This window comes from Puma concolor, chromosome A3, assembly GCF_028749965.1.
Source record: "Puma concolor isolate L17-30 chromosome A3, mPumCon1.1.hap2, whole genome shotgun sequence".
NCBI lineage: Eukaryota > Metazoa > Chordata > Mammalia > Carnivora > Felidae > Puma > Puma concolor.
The window spans coordinates 35126439-35146863 of record NC_141669.1 but is presented as its reverse complement, the minus strand read 5'-3'; the positions used below and the strand labels follow the sequence as shown (position 1 = coordinate 35146863).

Genomic DNA, 20425 nt, shown 5'->3' with positions numbered 1-20425 from the left:
GCCGGTGACAGCGGTGATGGGAGTCTGTCCGGCAGGTAGCCAGGATCACCAGGGTTATCCGGTGTTAAATATGAGAAAGCGTAGTGAAATAAATGAAAATGAAGCTACTCGCCTGTTAAGTGGGAGCATAAATGAGAAGTAATTTCCTCTAACATAACGAGATGGGAGTTCGTTCCCACCAGGATGGTTGTGTCCACAAGCGGTGGTCAGCTGATGGCTGGACAGCGTGGAGACGAGCAGCACAAGCAAAGGAAGAGTCAAGACACAGGAAACATTTTGATTATTTTATTTCATAATCTTCAAAATCTTCTGCCATGAGACAGGAATGCATGATAGAAATGGCTCAACATCTTCACATGAAACACTTGGATTTTCATTCACAAGTTTTTCTAAAAACATCTACAATTTCATAATCCCACCCACCTGCAACCATTATCACAGATTTAATTGACCATTAAACAGTAGTTGCCAGCGAGAGAGCTGGAACGCTTCTGCGCATTAGTAGTGTCTTTTGAAACTACCACCCAAGAGTATCACCGTCATAAATCTCATTGTACACAGCAACCGCAACGGTGACTGGTGTCCCAGGCACACTCCCTGCTGATCGGAGAGAGCTGTATCTCCCAGGTAAAGAAATGCTTTTTCTTCTAGAACTACTTGTTCATCTCAGTATTTTTCTTGCAGGGAAGGAGCACATGCTGATCTTGATGATTCAGTTACGCTAATAGGCAAGTATATATGCCTGGCATTTATTGATGCTCTCTGATAATTATGTACAGAACATACTGAAAAGTGGATTGCTTGGAATCTAGGTCTCTTCTTTTGAAGAGAACTCCTTTGAGGTTTTTTTTTGAACTGTAAACAAAAGGAAAGAGATATACGTGGACATATACCTATACACATAGAGATATACACTGAGTATTTTCAATGTGGTGTATATCTTCTATAGATACACACAGAGTGTCTACACTCACCCCTTCACACATACCCACACCCTTACATACAGCATGTGAATATAAATGTTGTGAGTGTCCTTGGGAGTTCACTGGAGTTTGTATATTAGTTACCAAATGGTGATGAAATACCTGATTTGTATTACTCCTGAGAAGATACTAGAAGGGAATGACAGTTCTGATGCACTTTGGAATGGCACAATCACGTAAACACTTGCATACTTATACTTAAGACTTCTGAACTCATTCAAAGTTTCTAAACATGGTCTAACAACAAAAAAAAACCAACAAAAAACAAAAGAACAATTCAGCAAGTTAAAAAATAAATCAAAACAGTATTTTATAATCAATGTATAAACAAATATATAGGAAATGCGTATTTGTCAGTAATTATTTTTATAGTAGGAAACATGTACTTAAGAAAAACATAGTTATCTGACAAAACAAAAACAAAACAAAACCCCCCTACTCTCCAATGCATAACACACGCGTTGCCCATGACAGCAGAGGGCAGCCGTGTCAGAACTGCAAGGCCTTGCAGCAACTCTACCAGAGAAAAATGAGCATATGTAGCAAGTCTGTTAAGTATGCAATTTATAAAAAATGACTGTGACTGTTATATTTCTATAAAAAAGAATTTGTAATTTGCTGAGTGTCTTATCCCTCAATGTAATCTGTATAAAAGTTACAATAAAACCAATGAATTTCAAGCACCGATTCAAACTTACTGTATTTGTATTTCTCCTGTTATGAAAGAGACAAATTATGAGGAAGGCTAAGTTCAAATTAGCCAAGTAATTATTACAGTTTTATAGGCATGCGGTTTTTTCTTCCATTCATGTGGATGCCAAACATTACAAAATGTTTCGGCCAGTAAAGGAATCCTTGGAGGAACCCATTATTTCTGAGAATTAATGGTTTAATATACATTAAAAGCTCTTTAACAAACCACTGCTTTCTTAGTTTTCAGATACAACAGGTCTGCACACAAGAAATCAAGGGACTGTTCCTCATCACGACTTAGAAAGGCAGCATCTGGACGCCTACCGCTAGTGGAAGCAAACGGCGCTAGGACTCAAGGCAACACCATCGCTTGTGGCAAGACTGAAGTTTTTAACTAAAAAATTTCCACTAGACAATTGGGGTGGGAGGATAGCTCAGTAAGAGAGCGTTTTTTTCTTCCTGATTTCTTTTTCTGCATCAGGGAAAAAAAAGTAGCACAGTCTGAGCCAGTAGATGAGTAACAGTGTTTGTGATGCCTCTGGTTGTTCCTGAAGACTTGTTCAGATAACAAGGGGTTGATTTCAAATCCATACAACTGCTGTTTTTGTTTCCAGTATTTACATCACACCACTTACATACATGGTCATTTCTGAGACAGTAATGTTTCAGTCTCTCTCGCTATTAAGAGTTTGGTTAATTTTCAACACACACCAAACAACCGTCATGGTCGGCTGCATTTGAGACTGAAGGTAAGACCACTGAAAACAGATCGTGTGGAAACGCAAATCGCAATCAATAGTGATCTGCGTCGCTTCCCAGCCTGTTATCTGAACTCTGTCACAAGATCACATGCAGCTGAAGGAGGAGAGAGCATCGCGCTGAAGCCCTGGTGTTAAGACAGGGGTGGGGGGCCTTGCCGGTCCTCGGTAAGAACAGATTCACTCTGCTCCTTGCTTATCTCACTGGATGGCTCCTCAAAAATAGGCTCACCGAGGTCCTCGCTGCCCCCTTCACTCTGTTCCTCGATGTGGTCTTCGCTGGGCTCCATGGTCTGTTCCAGGCTGTTCTCCAGAAGTGTGGGAGAATTGCTTATTCTACTTTCGTCTTCAGCTGCCTCATTTAAGGGCTGGGAAGGAGGCGGTGTGGGAGTATCAGACTGCATGACACTTTCAATGGAAGAGATGGGGGCTTTGGTTAGAGTACCATCGGCTACGATCTCATTTTGAGGCAAAGATAACTTTTCTACAAGTTTCCACTGGATGATGCTCATGTCTTTTCCACCAGTTGAAATCAGGTGACTGTCACTGTGTGTAAAACTGACATTGGTGACATGGCTGCTGTGGGCGCTGTACTTGTGACTGGGAGCCTGTGTGAAACAAATCAGACCAGAAAATTAGCCTCATTCTTTACATGCCTCCTTACAGCAATGAAAGTGACTAGGTAAGGGAAGTAATTCAGTTTCTGAAACAGTAATTCAGACCAAAGCCACAGTCATCAAATCTGAGGAACCGAACTAGCAGCAATTTCCTTTCGATACCTACTTATACGGGAGAAACAGAATAATTGGACACACATCCATACCGTCAGACCATATATTTTAAAAAATAACGAACAGTCTGTCTCTTCTGGATATCAGTTTGGTATACTTACCAGACATTAGCAATTATTCTGCTGAGATGGCTAAGGGAGAACTTACTAGGCGGGCAGGACTGTAGTTGATTTAGAAAATGGCCCCATTGGTCTTATGTATTTATTTTTAATATTTTTTTATTGGAGAGGGGCAGAGGGAGAGAGAAAGATCTTAAGCAGGGTCCATGCTCAGCATGGAGCCCAACACAGGGCTCGATCCCATTACCCTGGGATTGTGACCTGAGCCAAAAATCATGAGCCGGGATGTTCAACCGACTAAGCCACCCAGGCACCCTGACCCCGTAGCTTTATAATGGTGATCATATGTGTAACAAAGTATGTTAGTAGGTTTAGGAGACATTAAACCTGTTAAAAAATTATTTAAAAAGCAGATGATAAACAATAATAAAACACCAGCTTGACCTTAAAAGGAGCAGGGCCTGCCTGGACACTTACAAGGGGCACTGTTGTCCCTCTGTGCACCTCAGCAGCACGGGAAGTAATGAGTAACTCTGCACATACCTTCTCATCACTGACACAAAATGAGCCCCCAACAAAAGGCCCTACAACACTAGTTTTCATTATATTGATTTTACCTTTGCTTTGGAGCAGGGATATTGAAACAGATGGACTTTGCAGAAGTCGTCAGCAACAGCGATCACCTTCCTATTGTGGGATCGCACCAGTGCATTGATATCTGTCCCATCGGATCCTTCTGGCCAGACACCTTTGATACGGAAACACAGTGGTGGAGGAAAATTAGTCTAAAATATAACTGTGATACTACATAGGCTTATTTAATTTTAGAATCTTACTTTCATCTGTGTTCAAACTCTTAGCTGCTAACATTTTCCTTACAAATTTCTTAGTAGTGCAACACCTCTTTTAAAGGATGAAGTTTTACCCGAAATCTAATAATAAAATTAAACCAAAAATAGCCTCAAGACGGAAAATTTAAAGACACAAAAGTACTCACTAGTAACCAGCAGGTGGCACTCATTTGTTTTAGTTTAACTCACCTCTGCAAATAAGCTCTTTCTAAAGTTTCTAGTTGGAGGGGAAATTCTCAGCTGTGTGGTGAGGTACGGAAAGAAAGCCATAGCATTAGTTCTTCCAAGGAGACTCTGGGGAAACTGTGTAAAATGCACACACTCCTTCTCTGCTGTTCCCTTCAGGTGGACACTTGAAGAGAACCTCGAAGATTCTCAATAGAAATGCATAGGCCATCTACAAGTCTACCATGCTGCCCCACAGAATTTTCCTATAACTATGATTTATGTCCAGAGACATTACAAATTTAATTACTCTGAATCATTATGAGGCACTGGTGATCATGTCAATGTAATTAGCACAAAACTCTATTAGACTAGATGGAACTTATGGAATGTATAAGGGCTGAGATGCTGGCCTCCTATGGTTCAGTGCTATTCTAAAGAACAAATAAGTTTTCGGTAAATTTGCTGAGTCAAAACACTTTTTTTATTTAAAAAAAAAAAGTTTTTTAATGTTTATTTTTGAGACAGAGACAGAGCATGAGCGGAGGAGGGGCAGAGAGAGAGGGAGACACAGAATCCAAAGCAGGCTCCAGGCTCTGAGCTGTCAGCACAGAGCCCGACGTGGGGCTTGAACTCACAAGCCGTGAGATCATGACCTGAGCCACCCAGGTGCCCCTAAAACACTTCTTAACTGACACCTCTTACTAAGTAAATGAGTATTGTTTCATTAAAATAACAAGGTACGGGGGTGCCTGAGTGCCTCAGTCAGTTAAGTGACCGACTTCAGCTCAGGTCATGGTCTCGCGGCTCGTGAGTTTGAGCCCCGCGTCGGGCTCTGTGCTGACAGCTCAGGGTCTGGAGCCTGCTTCAGATTCTGTGACTCTGTCTCTTCCCCTGCCCCACTTGTGCTCTGTCTCTCTCAAAAATAAATGAACATTAAAAAAAATTTTTTTTAAATAACTAGGTAAATTACCAGCCATTGGCTACTGCTTCAGTTTCACCCAGAGTAATGAAACTGTATGTGGACTAGTCCGGATTATTTTTTAAATTTCTTGCTAGTCTAGGCACTCTCCTCCATCTCTACAGCAGTTGTGTTTACTTTTTTGAGAGAGAGCATGCAAGTGGAGGGACCAGGGGGATGGGGGGAAAGAATCCCAAGCAGGCTCCATGCCCAGCTCGGAGACTGACATGGGGCTTGATCTCATGACCCTGGGATCATGACCTGAGCTGAAATTGAGAGGCGGATGCTTAACCAACTGAGCCACCTGGGTGCCCCTGCACTCCAAATTTTATCTTTAAATAATATCTACTAAAAATGCCTTTATACTTCAAATGGTGGGGGGACACCTGGACATTCATATGCAAAAGAGTAAGAACTGCTAACAAGGATGTGGGGAAACAGAACCCTCGTACATCACTGGTGGGAATGTAAATGGTGCAGCCGCTTCAGGAAAACAGTCTGGCATTCTCCAAAAGGTTAAACACAAGGTTACCAATTGACCCTTGAATCCCACTCCTAGATATATACTCCAGGGAAACGAAGACATGCCGATACGAAAGCTTGCACATGCTTGTTTGCAGCAGTATTATTTATAACAGCTGAAAAGCAGAAACAACTCGAGTCCATCAACTGATAAATGGACAAGCAAAATGTGCATGCATATTGCATGCAACGGGATATTGTTCAGCCATAAAACGAAGTGCTCATACAGGTTACAATGTGGATGAAACCTGAAAACGGTCTATAGCAAAGAAACCTGTTTCAATGCGTCACATATCGTGTGACTGCATTTATACAAATTACTGAATAGGCAGAGGTCATTAGAGAAAAAGCAGATGAGTGGCTGCTGGGGGCAGAGGAAGGGGGAGAGGTGGGGAGTGACTGCCAATGGGGAGAGGGTTTCTTTTTGGGGTGAGGAAAATGTTCTACAAGCAGACAGTGCTGATGGCCACACAACTCTGAATATCCTAAAACCACTGTACTGTATAAATAGACGAATTATGTAGTACGTGAATCATAGCTCAATAAAGCTATTTTAAAAATTTACAAATTAAAAAAAATTCAGTTTTTACTTGGAGGAAAAACATGGGAAGACAATCTGTGCTATTATTGTAAATTTTTTTTCCTTTTAATTGTCTTTCATATTTATTGAGGACCAAAAGTCTGCTGGACTCTGCAGAGAACACACTTCACAATGGTTCAATCCTAATACACTTAATTTCTCTGAGTCTGGCATCAGTAGCGACAACACTGAAGAACATATGCAGACTACTTTTCACTTAGCAATTTAACCAAGTAAGTATTATACATAAAAACCCCACAAACTACCTTTTCCTCATCAGGTGTCATGTTCTTACCAAAGACTTGAAAGCCTAGGACGCAGGTATATGTCGTCCAATCGATGTCCTTACAATCTGATCGATTCCTGATTAGTTTGCAGCCACTTGGAATGTCCCCTTTAAATTTAGAAACAGGAAGTATAATCATAGTGCCTGTGTACAAATGTATTTGAAAGTGCATCTTGATTCAAACTAGCCACGTTTACTTGTATTTATAATCCACACACTGAAAAACATTAAGACACATTTAAAAAGGAAAAGAACGTGCTCACTTTACCGTTCACAGAACCACAAACTTGTTCCCCACTGAAATTGTTCTTGCTTCTTTAAGAAGCGTAAATGCCTATCCATTATACTTTTTCCTGTCTCCAGGAAAAGTTGTTAAATACAAAACTGTATGAGAGCAGCAATCTCCCTGAGTAATTTCTTAAGACTACATATCTACATATTTAAATTAATTCATTACTTTCTGGGAGAAGTGAACCACATTTGAGAGTCTCATTCCTTAGCTCAGAGTAACATGTGCTTTCTCAAATCAGAGAGGCCAGCACGCACTCTCTGCACAGCCTGTTCATCTGTGCCCGACAGACCCATCTCAGCCCTATCTAGTTGTTCATACTTACAGTACAATATCTCATAGTCTCCTGAGTTAGACATTATATATTTATTGTCTGGGGACCAGTCAAGGTGTGTGATATAGCTGGAATGTCCCTAGAGAAAAACAGAGCGACGATTAGGAAAGCAGTATTTTGAATAAGTCGTTTAATAGTTAGCCAATACTTTCTCTGCGTAGCCATTCATCTGGAATTCCTAAAGTACAGAGAGGAGTATCACAGCCTCTAGAACTGAACAGGGCTCACAACAGGTCTTTAGTTCTTTCTCACCATCTCTCACTGGCAACTGAAGAGGCAGGTATTTAAGAGTCTCATGCTCTACCGACTGAGCTAGCCGGGCGCCCCAAGAGGCAGGTATTTAAAGATGCCAGTGATACATGAGGAGTTGTGGCGGAACTCTGGAAGACAGAGATCTCACCACAGTGGAAACATGTGGAAACACTTGGAACTTGGGAATATGCTGTTGGCCTTTCCACGCAGATAGCAGCCACGAGCACCGACTACTTGTGTCAGACTTCCAAGAATGAGGAGTCTCTTAAACTTGTGCCTTAAAGGATACTTCACAGATAACCATATCCTCAGGCCTTATTTCAAGTCACTGGTGTCCCCTTTAGAGGGACTTCATTTATGAGAATGAAGTAATGGTTCCAGGAGCTGCTGCTTAGTATCCACGGTACACCCCAGAGGCTGGGGAATATGGCACACGTATATGGGCGTATGGAGGGTTCCTAGAAAAACTCTCAAAGAGTATTTCTGGGGAAAACTCACCCAACATGTACTCCTTCAGAACAAGTGGATCCAATCTAATTAACTCCTTAAGCAGTGATTTTTTTTTTTTTTTAATTTATTCATTCTGAGAAAGTGAGCTTGGGAAGAGGGGCAGAGAGAGGAGAGAAAAGATCCCAAGCAAGCTCTGTACTGTGCTGTCAGCACAGAGTGTGATGTGGGGCTCGAACCCCTGAACCATGAGATCGTGACCTGAGCCAAAATCAAGAGTCAGATGCTTAACTGACCGAGCCACCCAGGTGCCCCAAGACCGTGATCTTTTTCTGCTCTGGTTTTACTAACACTGTGGGAATTAAGACAAAAAAACCACTAAATGCTGTATTTTGTTGGCTTCCTATGTAAGCATCTGATGATTTCTAAGATAAATCACACACAGGTCTTAATGGTTTACCAAAGTCAATGGAGACTCAAAAGCACTTCTATCTCCTACCATCTGTGGTAAAACGTATTTAATTTCTATTGTACTTTTTGAATTACTAGCTTTCTGCACCCATGATTTTATTTTTTAAGTTAAAAAATCAAAAATAACTTAGGCACAGCTTTTAATGTTTCACACAAAACATTCTAATTACTCCATTATCCTCCTGAAGTCTAACGACACCTGCCTGGAGCTAAGATCTCCTTCACAGTGCTGTATGGCAAGTATACATATTTATACATTTAAATGAATTTAAATTATGGGAATTTGAGAACTGTGAAGCTCCTGAACTCACCAGAGACGAGGAGGTATACTGGAAAACAGGTTTGGAATCACTTGCTAGGCACAACGCAGATCTACCAACTTAACAAGAAATCAATTTTCAGAGCCCGAAAGACCCATGTGGTTACTGGATATTTTCTGAATATGGCAGAAGGATGGGGTTCACACAAATCCTCTTCCTGGCGCACATGAGTCTGATGGCGCTGGGCTCTGGTGTCAGGAGAAGCCGTGCTTCTCAGATAAGAAAACTACATGAAGGACCGATCTCACTAGATTACCCAGGCAAAGTGCAGTCCCCCAAGAAGCATTCACATTAACGTAGAAGTGTTTAAAAATATCATCTGCATCTCTGTGAAAATGCTTTAATAACATTATTTAGAAGAGCATCAAAAGCTTATATGTAGGAGAGCCTGGGTGGCTCAGTTGGGTGAGGGTCCAACTTCGACTCAGGTCATGATCTCACAATTTGTGGGTTCAAGCTCCATGTCAGGTTTTGTGATGGCAGTGCAGAGCCTGCTTCAGATTCTCAGTCTCCCTCTCTCTCTGCCCCCCGCCCCCACCACTTGCGCTCGCACGCTCTAACATAAAAAAAAAAAAAAGAAAAAAGCATTGTATGTATACATAATATTCAAGTAGCTCCATCTGTATTGGACACATAATATACTTAGAAGGTCAGTACAAAGTATTCTCAAAAAGGACTCCTGAGTAGCAAAAGTACCCAAATAAAGGAAAGACCCTGGGGAAGTTATCAGTTCATACCAGAAAAACAAAGTGAGTATTTTCTCCCTCATATGGATTCCAATAAATAAAGAAAAGATTAAATGCAACTGTTTGGCATCTGTAATGTTACCTTCCCATACACCACCTCAGAGTGTCCTTGCCCCACCCAACTCATAGGCCATGGAAGGTACAGGCACAGCTTGGGGGAGGGTAGCTTCAAATACCACCCCAAGGGTGCACACACAGTTGGGAGCAAATCTAGTACACTTGTGGGGTGCCTGGGAGGCTCAGCTGGCTCAGCGTCTGACTCTGCACTGGAGTCTGCATGGAGCCTGCTTAGGAAGATCCCTCCTCCCCTACTCGCTTTCAAAAAAATAATTTTTTTCTTTTACTATACCTCCTTGAAAAGAAACAGTAAAGTATTTTCTAAGCCGGAATTTTCATTACTGCTATTAAATAATCACAGTAATAATCACAAGCGATGGAACCCAAGACGACTACTCTGAAAAAAATCAGAGATATTTTAGCTACATCTTTGTCAACTAGAAGACCATCTACACCAGTGGCTTGCAACCCTGGCTATATATTAAAAATTATATGGGGAGTTTTTTAAAAAAGTTCCAAGGCCTAGAGTTAGGGATCTCACCTTTTCCTTGTAAGTAGGTACCAGACATGACTCCCCCTTACCATCTAGAGCAGTGCTAACAGAACTTTCTGTAGTAATGAAAATGTGTGGACATACACAGTCCAGTGCAGCAGCAACTAGCCACCTGTGGCTTCTGAGTACTTGAAATATGGCTAGTGCTCCCAGGGAACTGAATTGTATTTAATTTCATGAATGGAAAATTGTAGTTAGTAGCTGTGATATTGGAAAATGCAGAGAACAGTCCATTCTTACCCTACTGATATGAAATATCTCTTATCTAGTAAATTTCGATACAAACAGATACCTGTTTCTGAACTTTCTTTTCTGTTCCATTAGTCTGCCTATCTCCAGTCAACTGTTAATAGTTTTGTGGTATGTGGAAAATTTCAGATCAACTTTAAAACCATTTTATCAAGCTCATAAATAACATGTTGAAAATTTAAATAAGGGGGTGCCTGAGTGGCTCTGTCAGTTAAGTGTCTGACTCTTGATTTGGGCTCAGGTCATGATCTCACAGTTCAGGAGTTCGAGCCCCATGTCAGGCTCTGCACTAAGAGCGTGGAACCTGCTTGGGATTCTCCCCCTCCCTCTCTCTCTGACCTTCCCCAGCTTGTGCTTTCTCTCTCTCAAAATAAATAAACTTAAAAAAATATTTAGGACTGCATCAAGTTTAGACAATAATTTGTAGAGAACAGCTATTTTTATCAAATCTTTTGATCCAGAAACATAACTATTTTTTCAGCCATGTTTCCTGTGCTTTACTTTGCTAGGTTTATTCTCAAAGCATCTACAGTTCTGGTTGCTACTGCAAACAGGATTTTTCCCCCATCAAAGTTCTGATGTGCTTTTGCTGGTTTGAGGGAAAATTATTACTATTTTAGTTTTATTTATTTAATTAGTCTCTACACCCCATATAGGGATTGAACTCAAAGACCCCAAGATCAATAGTTGCATGCTCTTCTGACTGAGCCAGCCAGGAGCCCTGAGCGAAAGTTATTCTTTATAGAATAGGCTGCTAGCTCCTATACAATCCACTTCTGCCACCCTTTTGTTAAGAGCCCACCTAAAACACTGGATTTCCCAATATCTTTTGCAGCTAGAGGTGGTGCAGAAATCACTGAGTGGGGCTTCTAGGGAAACTTTAAGAGAACTGATGTAGGAGGAGCAGTGTCTTTTCCCTTTGCTCTGATCCTCTCCTCCTGGAACTAGATCTGATGACTGGAGACTGGCAGAATACAAAGAAAGGAAGATCTTATGTCCCTGATGACTTTTGTTTAAATGATAACACATCCCTCATTTTTTTACCGCAATATATCCTGTTACACGAACACTGAATCCTAATCCCATACTGGATTAGTTTCTTGGAGATTTTTTTTTTAATGTTCATTTATTTAGAGAGGGAGAGAGTATGAGTGGGGGAGGGGCAGAGAGAGGGGAGGGGTGACAGACAGAAATCCAAGCAGGGTCCGAGCTGTCAGCATAGAGCACGATGTGTGGTTTGATCTCACGAACCATGAGATCATGACCTGAGCTGAAATCAACAGGATGCTTAACCAACTGAGCCACCCAGGTGCCCCGTTTTCTTGGAGATTTCTAAGCAGACTGTTAAAGACCCTTTTATGCTTTTCTTTTTGATGTATATTTTCAATTACCAAAATCCTGGCAAAAAGGACCTTACTTTTACCAGCATTTCTTTCCTATCAGGACAGACTTTGTAATAGTACACCATTGCACCTTCAATATATTACATTTTCTACGCTAAGGAATCAGAATGTGTTAAATCCTTTTACCAAGAATTGGAGTCAAAGACAACGCCAGTGTGCTGGCATTCAGGGGCAGAATAAAAGCATCTTAATCCTTGGGGGCCTGGGTGGCTCAGTCGGTTAAGTGCCCGTCTTTGGCTCAGGTCATGATCTTGCGATTCATGATTGCGAGCCCCATGTCAGGCTCTCTGCTGTCAATGCAGAGCCTGCTTCAGATCCTCTGTCCCCCTCACTCTGCTCCTTCTCCAGCCTCTCTCTCTCAAATAGAAATAAACATAAATAAAATTTAGAAAATTTTCAAAAAAAGAAAAAAAAGGCATCATGAAAAAAAGCATCCCACTGCAAACAGAGTAGAAACTTTAGGTTGGTCAGAACACTTAAACTCTTTCAAGGAAAATACACAATTATCCACAATTAGAAAACTATTTTTGAACTTTCATAGATTCATATTAAATGCTGAAAGACACCCTTATGTAACACCCGGGGTTGTCTCATCTAGTTACTGAGAACAATGCTGCTGCTGATGGCACCCAACACTGAGCAGAGAACATTCTATGCACAGGGCATACACGGTCAACTCTCAATCTTCCAGGAGCCTACAGGAGGACGCCCACTTAGCAGATGAGCAAGTCCAGGAGGCAAAGAGAGGTTACATAACTTTTCTGAAGTCACTATTATAAAAAAGAATTGGTGGAGCCAGAGTTTAAGCCCAGGTCAGAGACGTCTGGACCAAATGAAACACAGCATTTAAATCATGCTTATCTTTTACTCATTTCTCTAACAGTGAAGATGAGCAGAAAGTAATTTAAAAGTAGCATTTCAGAAAAAGAATTTATAAGTAAGGACTTTTTCAGTACATTTTCAAAATAGCACAGGAAAAGCTGAGGTAAAGAAACATTGTATGGAAAGCAACAAAACTATAAAACCTCACAATCCTCAAAGGTATTTCAGATAACCAACCAGCAGTCTTCAAATTCTTCTAAGCTGTAAAATCAAGAGAAGCCCCATATACAAAGCAAAGAAAATCAGATCCATACTAGCCGGGCCCAGCCCCACCCCCAAACCCTGGGGCTTTGCAGAAGTTAAAAAGAGCTTCTGAATCCAAAGCCTTTTTATAAACTTTTCCATAGCAGCAGTTATAAAATCAAACTGCTTATACAGTGAATATATGATATAACCATGAACCCCTGAATCCCACAGGTTAGTCAGACCACTTTTTCTTGTCTGTATTAAACACTAAGAAGATGGATGCTTTCATGGGAAGTAAAGAAAGACAAAAGGTCATTCTAACTTATACGATCTGAGTGAGAGGCACAAAATGCCACAGATCTGGTCAAGTAGGCCCAGGGTGTGTGCTGGAGGGGATGTGGAGAACCCAAGGGCAGCAGGAAGATGGTGTGCTCCCAGGAGCAAACACAGGAAGTGAGATGGCAGGCCACAGAAGAGAAAATGAAAGGCTGCCACACAGAAACAGTATGGAGGGATGACTCTATTCCTTTTTTTTTTTTTTTTTTTTTTAATGTTTATTTTTGAAAGAGCAGGGAAGAGAGCAAGCGTGGGGAAGAGGCAGAGAGAGGGGGGACAGAGGATCCGAAGTGGGCCCTACGCTGACAGCAGAGAGCCCGGTGTGGGGCTTGAACCGTGAGATCAAGACCTGAGCCGAAGTGGGACGCTTAACTGACTGAACCACCCCGGAGCCCCAGGATGACTCCATTCTATGTCTCTTCCTCTCTATCCCTCAGCCAGCCCAGAGAGGTCAGGCTCATGGAGAGAAGATCATTTCTTGGAAGATCACTAGGGTTCCTTCAAAGAGAAGTTCCAGGACCACATGTGTAGAAACAAACTTGAGGCGTTTGAGGGGGAATATCTGCTACATAACAGCATGTAAATTTCAATGAAATGGAAGAATAAATTTTGTGTGTTTATGGAAACTACAGTGGGAATTAAACTTTAGAATTGACATCAAATAAGTCAAGGCAGAAAAGAGCAAAGAAACAAGAGCCCTAATAGGTCCAAGGCCAGCAAGTCTAGAGTACAACCTGACCGCACGTATGAATCTGTCCACAGCAAGTGCTGTGCAGGTGGTGGCGGCAGGGTGGTCAGCACGTAAACAGAGCCGCAGAGGCAAATGTGGACAGTACCACCTAAGGTCTAGGGTAGAGGGACCTGAACCAGGACCACTTCCAGGGGAAGCTACTGACCTACTGGGGATCGAGGTGCCAGGCTTGCTCACTTCCTCATGATACTCTGGTTACACATGCAATTTTTGTCTAAAGGGAAGTACTGGCTGGAGGATGTGCATGTCCTGTTCCCTTGGCATTTATAGATCTTATTTTAAATGAATAAACTAGCATTCTGATTACGAGTTGGTTTCCTGAGGCCTGCTTATGGAGAGGAAAGCTGGTTGGCCAGAGGAAACTAGGATTCAGTCCCTTATCAGTTATAGCTCTTGTAAATCGGTATTTTACACAGGAGAACCTGTGTGATATAAGTCCATGTCTCTAAAAGGGTCTTGTTTTGTTTTTTTAGCTTATTACAGTGAGCAAGGCCTTGGCCTGTCACAACCTTGTCAAGCAAGCCACCGATGAGGGACTCACACATCATCAGTTAGCTGCCTTTTACTGAGACATGCTCCTTGGTGTTCTTGGTACCAGTCATCTTCTCATCTGACATTTCCACAAAAAGTGATGCCATCAAGAGGGACAGGCTCCAACTGCTTGCTTAATTCATTAGAGAGACATTCTCTAAAAATTCTAAATAAATAGGCTTCTGCAGCTATGCTGGTTACTTAAAATATTGACTAGTAATAGGAAAATATTGGAATTGAAATAGAAAACAGCATTTGTATCTGCAACCGTGAATAGTTCCTAATCTTCACAACAATCCTATACAGTAGGAACTATTAAAATGTCCAATTTTAAGATAATAAAATCAAGATTTAAAGAAGTTAACTAACTGGCCTAAAGTCAAATCTATTACCGGCAAAACCAGCATTAGCTCGGTTCTGTCTGTCCTCTACCCTAACAGACACCAGATAAAAGCGGTCAACATGAAACTGTAACACCAGCTGGTGGAAGCAGACAGCAAGGAGAAGTGACAGCTGGAAGCAAAGTACAAAACACAAGATAATTAGAAAAGCAGAGTAGCTGAGCCTCTCATTACAGGCTCAAACAGCACTATCAACTTTAACAGTTCCGAAGGAGATCTCAAAATAATATTTTCAAATGCTTTCAAGATAAAAGCTGCTTAACTGGAGAAGGCTAAGTCTCATGCAATTGAGACATCTCTCAACACTCTCAAGGTCATTCTCAGGACAATGAGACAAATACTGAAAAACCTGAGGCATTATCATTACAGTAGAAAGTCTGCCGTACTAAGAGAAGAGGGCTCCGGCCCCAAGTTTGCCACCATGTCAAGATGCAACCAAGGCCAAGTCCTTTATCTTTTCTGAAACTCAGTCTCTTTATCAGTAAAATGAGGGCTGAGCCAAGTGTGTGCTACAAGGCTCCCTGGAAAATTTTATGATTCCACCTTTAAATTATAATTGATATACTCTGTTTACTAAGACATGGACTTTTTTAAAAGGTTGAGGTAAAAAATAATTAAAAACTTGGTGCCTGGTGGGGTAAACCTCAGTCACCGAAAATTCCTTTCAGCGGAGCATTTCACTTACTCATGTGGTGCAAAGAGGCATTACTGTACTATTCCATATCACGAAGATAATAAATCAATTAAAAGAGATTTCAACAGGTTACTGGGTAATGATTCATAATTGTTGTCAAGGCAAAAAAAATAATTTTGGATAAATTCTAAAACTTTGAGGTTGCTTGTAGACTGTTTATAGGCTGGTTTTAGGTGCACATACACAAAATAAATAAACAAGCCTCTTCTCTGACTAGTAAATGGGTTTTGCTCATGTACATGCTTCTAAAAACAAATTCTTTTATTTCTCTCCCTAAAACTATTTTGGATCTGTGCTGCCACTAATCACTAATTCATCAGTTTTCTAGCCCTAATTTCCTAACACACACACCATGCTACCTCATTTTCTATAAAAATAATAGTTACCACATACTGAGTAACCTATTATTTGCCAAGCACTATTTGAAATACTTCATATGTATTAACTTATTTTAATCCAGTGAAGTAGAAAACTGCTATTATCCTCATTTTTATAGATGAAAATTGAAACAGAAGGTTTAAGTAACTTGCCCAAGGTCACACTAGCTTGTAAGTGGTGAAATAAGAATTCAAATTCAGGTAGTCTGATCCCAAATATGTGCCCTTGACACTATAGTATACTACCTGCCTTTCTTATCCTGCCCTCAGCTCAAATGTATACTTTTTGAAGAAACAAAAATCTCATATTCCTGGTGTCCAGAACATTTCTTAAATTAGCAGAACACTGTCAATAAGGTAAGTACTCAGTATGTCCACAGAATTAAATCAAATCTTTACCTTACAATGATAACCTACTCAATCAGGACAACAAATTGAAGGAAATATGCTTCTGTTAACTCTCTTAATAAATTACTTTTAGTGGTAAGAGAGGTGACACAGGAAACTGCAGGGTGTTGGGGGTGGGCAAGAATGTGGGACACCGGGATTAAAAGTGAGATTACCCTTTCATTTCTGACTTACTCCATTTTCAAGAAGTGTTATTATTCTAAGGGTTTCCTATAGACACAGCTGTGGTTTAAGAAATTGCCTTAAATCGAGTCAAAAAGAAGTATTAAACTCCCATCAAAAGGAGAAACTTTTTTTTTTTTTTTTTGAGATGGGGGGCGGGGAGGGCTGGGAGAGAGAGAGAGAGAAATTGAACATGCGCGCAAAGGACGGGGCAGAGGGAGAGAATCTTAAGCATGTTCCATGCTCAGCACAGAGCCCAACACGGAGCTCGATCTCATTACTGAGATCATGACCTGAGATGAAATCAAGAGTTGGATGCTTAACCGACTGAGCCACCCAGGAACCCCAAAAGAAGAAGTATTTCTAAAGCACACAGGGAACTGCAGTATTTTGCTGTCAAGTAATCTTCATTTTCACAGAGTGAGATTAAAGTTTAAAGCAGTGAAAGATAAAAAATAATGGAAACATCAATGTAAACATTTAACTTTTTAACAGAAGTAAAATTTTCCAGCAATTTTCCGGCTTAATTTATTTTACTTCAACCACTTACAGTGCACTTTCCATATCTGCTATATTTTCTTCCATTTTCTGAGACTACATAGAGGTAAATGAAGTTGTCATGAGATCCTACAGCCAGGAGGGTGCCATCTAGAATGAGACAGGAAAAAGTGTTAACTAGAGAAATGTACTGATGGATTCATTTGCTGCTACTTTATTGACCTGTATTAAATGCTATTTTACAAATGTTGCTAAATCTCATGAATTTAACTGGTATTTGGTATTTGATGAATAAATCCTTCCATCACTAAGCGCACTTGAACAACAGTCATTTTTTCAGAGAACTCACAGGCCTTGGACCCTAGCCTCATCTTCTTCTAGGTAGCTACAATATGGCCCCAGGAAGGTTAACCTGTCTTATGGGTCTAGGTACCCAGTACTCACAAGCCGAGGGTACAATTGCTCATTTCAGTGGAGCATACATGACTTCTCTAACTATAGTCTCTTGGGAATGGACTATATTCTCTTCTTTCATGGTCTCTTCTATTGTTCTTACCACTTAACAGATGGTCAATAAAGTCTAACTGACCTTTGGATTTTTAACTACTACACTTGCAGTAATTTGTTAGTAGAGACTAAAAAACCAAACAGAATACCTTTTCTGCCTTAAGATAACTTGCCAGGCTTATAGCTTGAAGCAAATACTTTTCCTTCCACGTTCAACTCAGAGAACAGTATTCTGTGGTTCCTTTGAAACAACTTAGAAGCAATCAAAAAAATCCTTTGGATCCCACACTGATCCAACAACTACTGGAATAGATTTTCAAATATAAGCAAAAGTCACTCACACTAACTCCAGGGAAGAATATGAATCAAAACCATATTAATAATGGGGAAAAGGAATCGGAATACTGTGAGAACATAATTAACATTTTGAATAAGGTGTAAAGAATTATCCAAATAAGGCTAAATGAATTTATCAAATTCTTATAATGAGCTGAGTATTTTATCTAAGTAACAAAACCAATCATTACTATGTAGCCAGTAATAATGTAACTAGATTTTAAAGAACCTGAATAGGTTCTATCACAGTGTATTTTGAACATTACTATAATTTCTATTTTCTTACATATAAAAAAAGGTTGCTAAATAGATGTAACAGTCAGTCTAATACCTATCCAAAATTCTATGTATGTGTGTAATTCCCCTACAATGGGATTTGACTGTACTATATTCTGCTTTCAATTGCAAAAGCAGTTGTAACAGTTTGTTCTAAATTTGCTTGATGATTTATAATGTTGTTTAACTTTAGAAGTTCTTTTGCAGTCTCCTGCAGAATTTAATCTGATACTGGGGGAAACATATTCAATACTTAACAAGTCTAGAGAGTAGGAAAAAAAATAGTTTTATTGGAAGTGAAAAAATGCACTTTCAGAGAAATGCTGTGAATGCCAGGATGGGGGTCAATCTGCCTACCTACTGAGTAGCGCATCACAGAGAGCTGTTCATTCCCATCTGTGTGGATAGAAACTAGATCTCTGGTTTCTGCATCCAGAACAAACCACCTATTAAGAAGTAAAAATCAAAATTTTCTTCAGATGTCAGCACTTAAAGAAAAAAAAATTGCTTTTTTCCCTTTTAAAAAACTTTAACGAATTTTAACAATGCCCTGAAGTATGACATGATGACATGTGTCCTTCTAATGAAGGATGAACTCATTTGCAGAGTATTGCTAAATACAATATAAATATGTGGGCCTAGGCATGTTCTCATTTCTATTTAGGTATTCATTGAATGCCAACTGTGTCTCTTTGCTAGGCACCATCTAAACACAAAGTTAAGATGACAGGATTAATTTTTTTCAAGATTATACTCGAGATGGGGAAGAAGAAAAGAGCCAATTGAAACAAAGAACAATTAAGTGCCAATCTCAGTGATGGTGACCATATACAACAGAGGAACTCACAGAATGGAAGTGAATGATAGAGGACACAGAAAAACCTTTAGGAAGGATGTAGGATTGGTTGAGCTGAATGCTGCGGGAAAGAGATACAGGCAGTTCAAGCAGGAAGAGTGACAGCTGCACAGCTATGGAGATGGGAAGGAGCACAGACAGTATGAAGGTGGGAGGGGAAGGCAGAGGGCCATTCATTTGGTGTGATTTCAAATGAATCACCAGGGGGCGCTCTGCCCTTCCAATACCTCCATACATGCACACAGCTCAATTCTTTCAAAAATAGTTTTTCATTCACATTTACAGGAAAAGTCAAAATGTAAAAGCTTTTTGGAGGTTAAATAATGACTTAAATTCCACTATATAATAAATGACTTATCAAACCTTTCTATAAGAGCACTTGAAGGAGGGGGATGTGTTTCAGAAAAGCATTGCAAGATATGAGGTATAAAGCAAAGACTGGGAACTAAGGACAGACAACTAGAGACTGGGTAAGTGAGAGGAGGGCAGGGTACAGACAGCACACACAGCTAGTTGGAGGAATTTAGAGTTGGGCAGTGCCTGGCTCATATCAGTCACTAAATACATATATGGAGAATGAATAAACAAGTATAACATAACTCTTGAACATGACAAAAGCCAAGTTTTAGCAAGGAAAAAAGCAACAAGTTTTGTTTTTAAGATGGAAAAATTCACCACTAAAATAAGCCAATACAGAAATCATAATGACAGTTCCTTACAATTTTGAAGTCTTAAAACTAAAACCTGGAAAGAGACCATTCCCCTTCAGATAAAAGAAATACATTTTTTTAAATATGAAATTTATTGTCAAATTGGTTTCCATACAACACCCAGGGCTCATCCCAACAGGTGCCCTCCTCAATGCCCATCACCCACCCCCCATCAACCCTCAGTTTATTCTCAGTTTTTAAGAGTCTCTTATGGTTTGGCTCTCTCCCTCTCTAACTTTGAGTGCGTTTGAGTAGCTTGTGAACTAAGGGTGCAAGCTTCTAGGTAGCTAGCCTAATTTATAAGTTCTGTCTGCTACATGGATAAGAGAAATAGCTTCTATTTATGAATACTTATGGCCAAAATTAGGAAACTGACTCTGAAGCTCTATGCTGCAAGTTTGCTGATCATTTCCATTTCAAAAGGTGTGTAACTTTACTGCAACTAGACAGTACCCACAGATTTTAGGTTTCTTCTGAGAATGTAATTCATTAATCAATTTTTTAAAAAGACTGATTTAGTTATTGAGAGAGAGAGAGAGAGAGAGAGAGAGAGAGAGCACGCTTACGCACAAGCAGGAGAGGGGCATAGAGAGAGAGAGAGAGAGAGAGAGGGAGAGAGAGAGAATCCCAAGCAGGCTCCACACTGTCAGCAAGAAAGGAGCCCAATGTGGGACTTGAACTCACGAACCATGAGATCATGGCCTGAGCTGAAATCAAGAGTAGGATGTTTAACTGACTGAGCCA

The 20425-nt window shown here is 40.3% G+C and overlaps 1 protein-coding gene across 9 annotated transcripts in view; it reads right to left on the bottom strand.

Annotated features, from left to right (window-relative positions):
• Positions 1-270: 270 nt before the first annotated feature.
• The window catches only part of EML4 (EMAP like 4), a 164850-nt gene continuing 144695 nt past the window's right edge, over positions 271-20425 (bottom strand). For all 9 annotated transcript variants that reach the window (XM_086700464.1, XM_086700466.1, XM_086700467.1 and 6 more), the window contains 6 exons: positions 18473-18561; positions 17049-17146; positions 7264-7351; positions 6659-6757; positions 3902-4032; positions 271-3042 (listed from right to left, as the gene is read on the bottom strand). In XM_086700464.1, coding sequence (XP_086556590.1) covers positions 2569-3042; positions 3902-4032; positions 6659-6757; positions 7264-7351; positions 17049-17146; positions 18473-18561 — 979 coding nt within the window. In that variant the 3' untranslated portion in view covers positions 271-2568. The remainder of the gene's footprint in view (positions 3043-3901; positions 4033-6658; positions 6758-7263; positions 7352-17048; positions 17147-18472; positions 18562-20425) is intronic.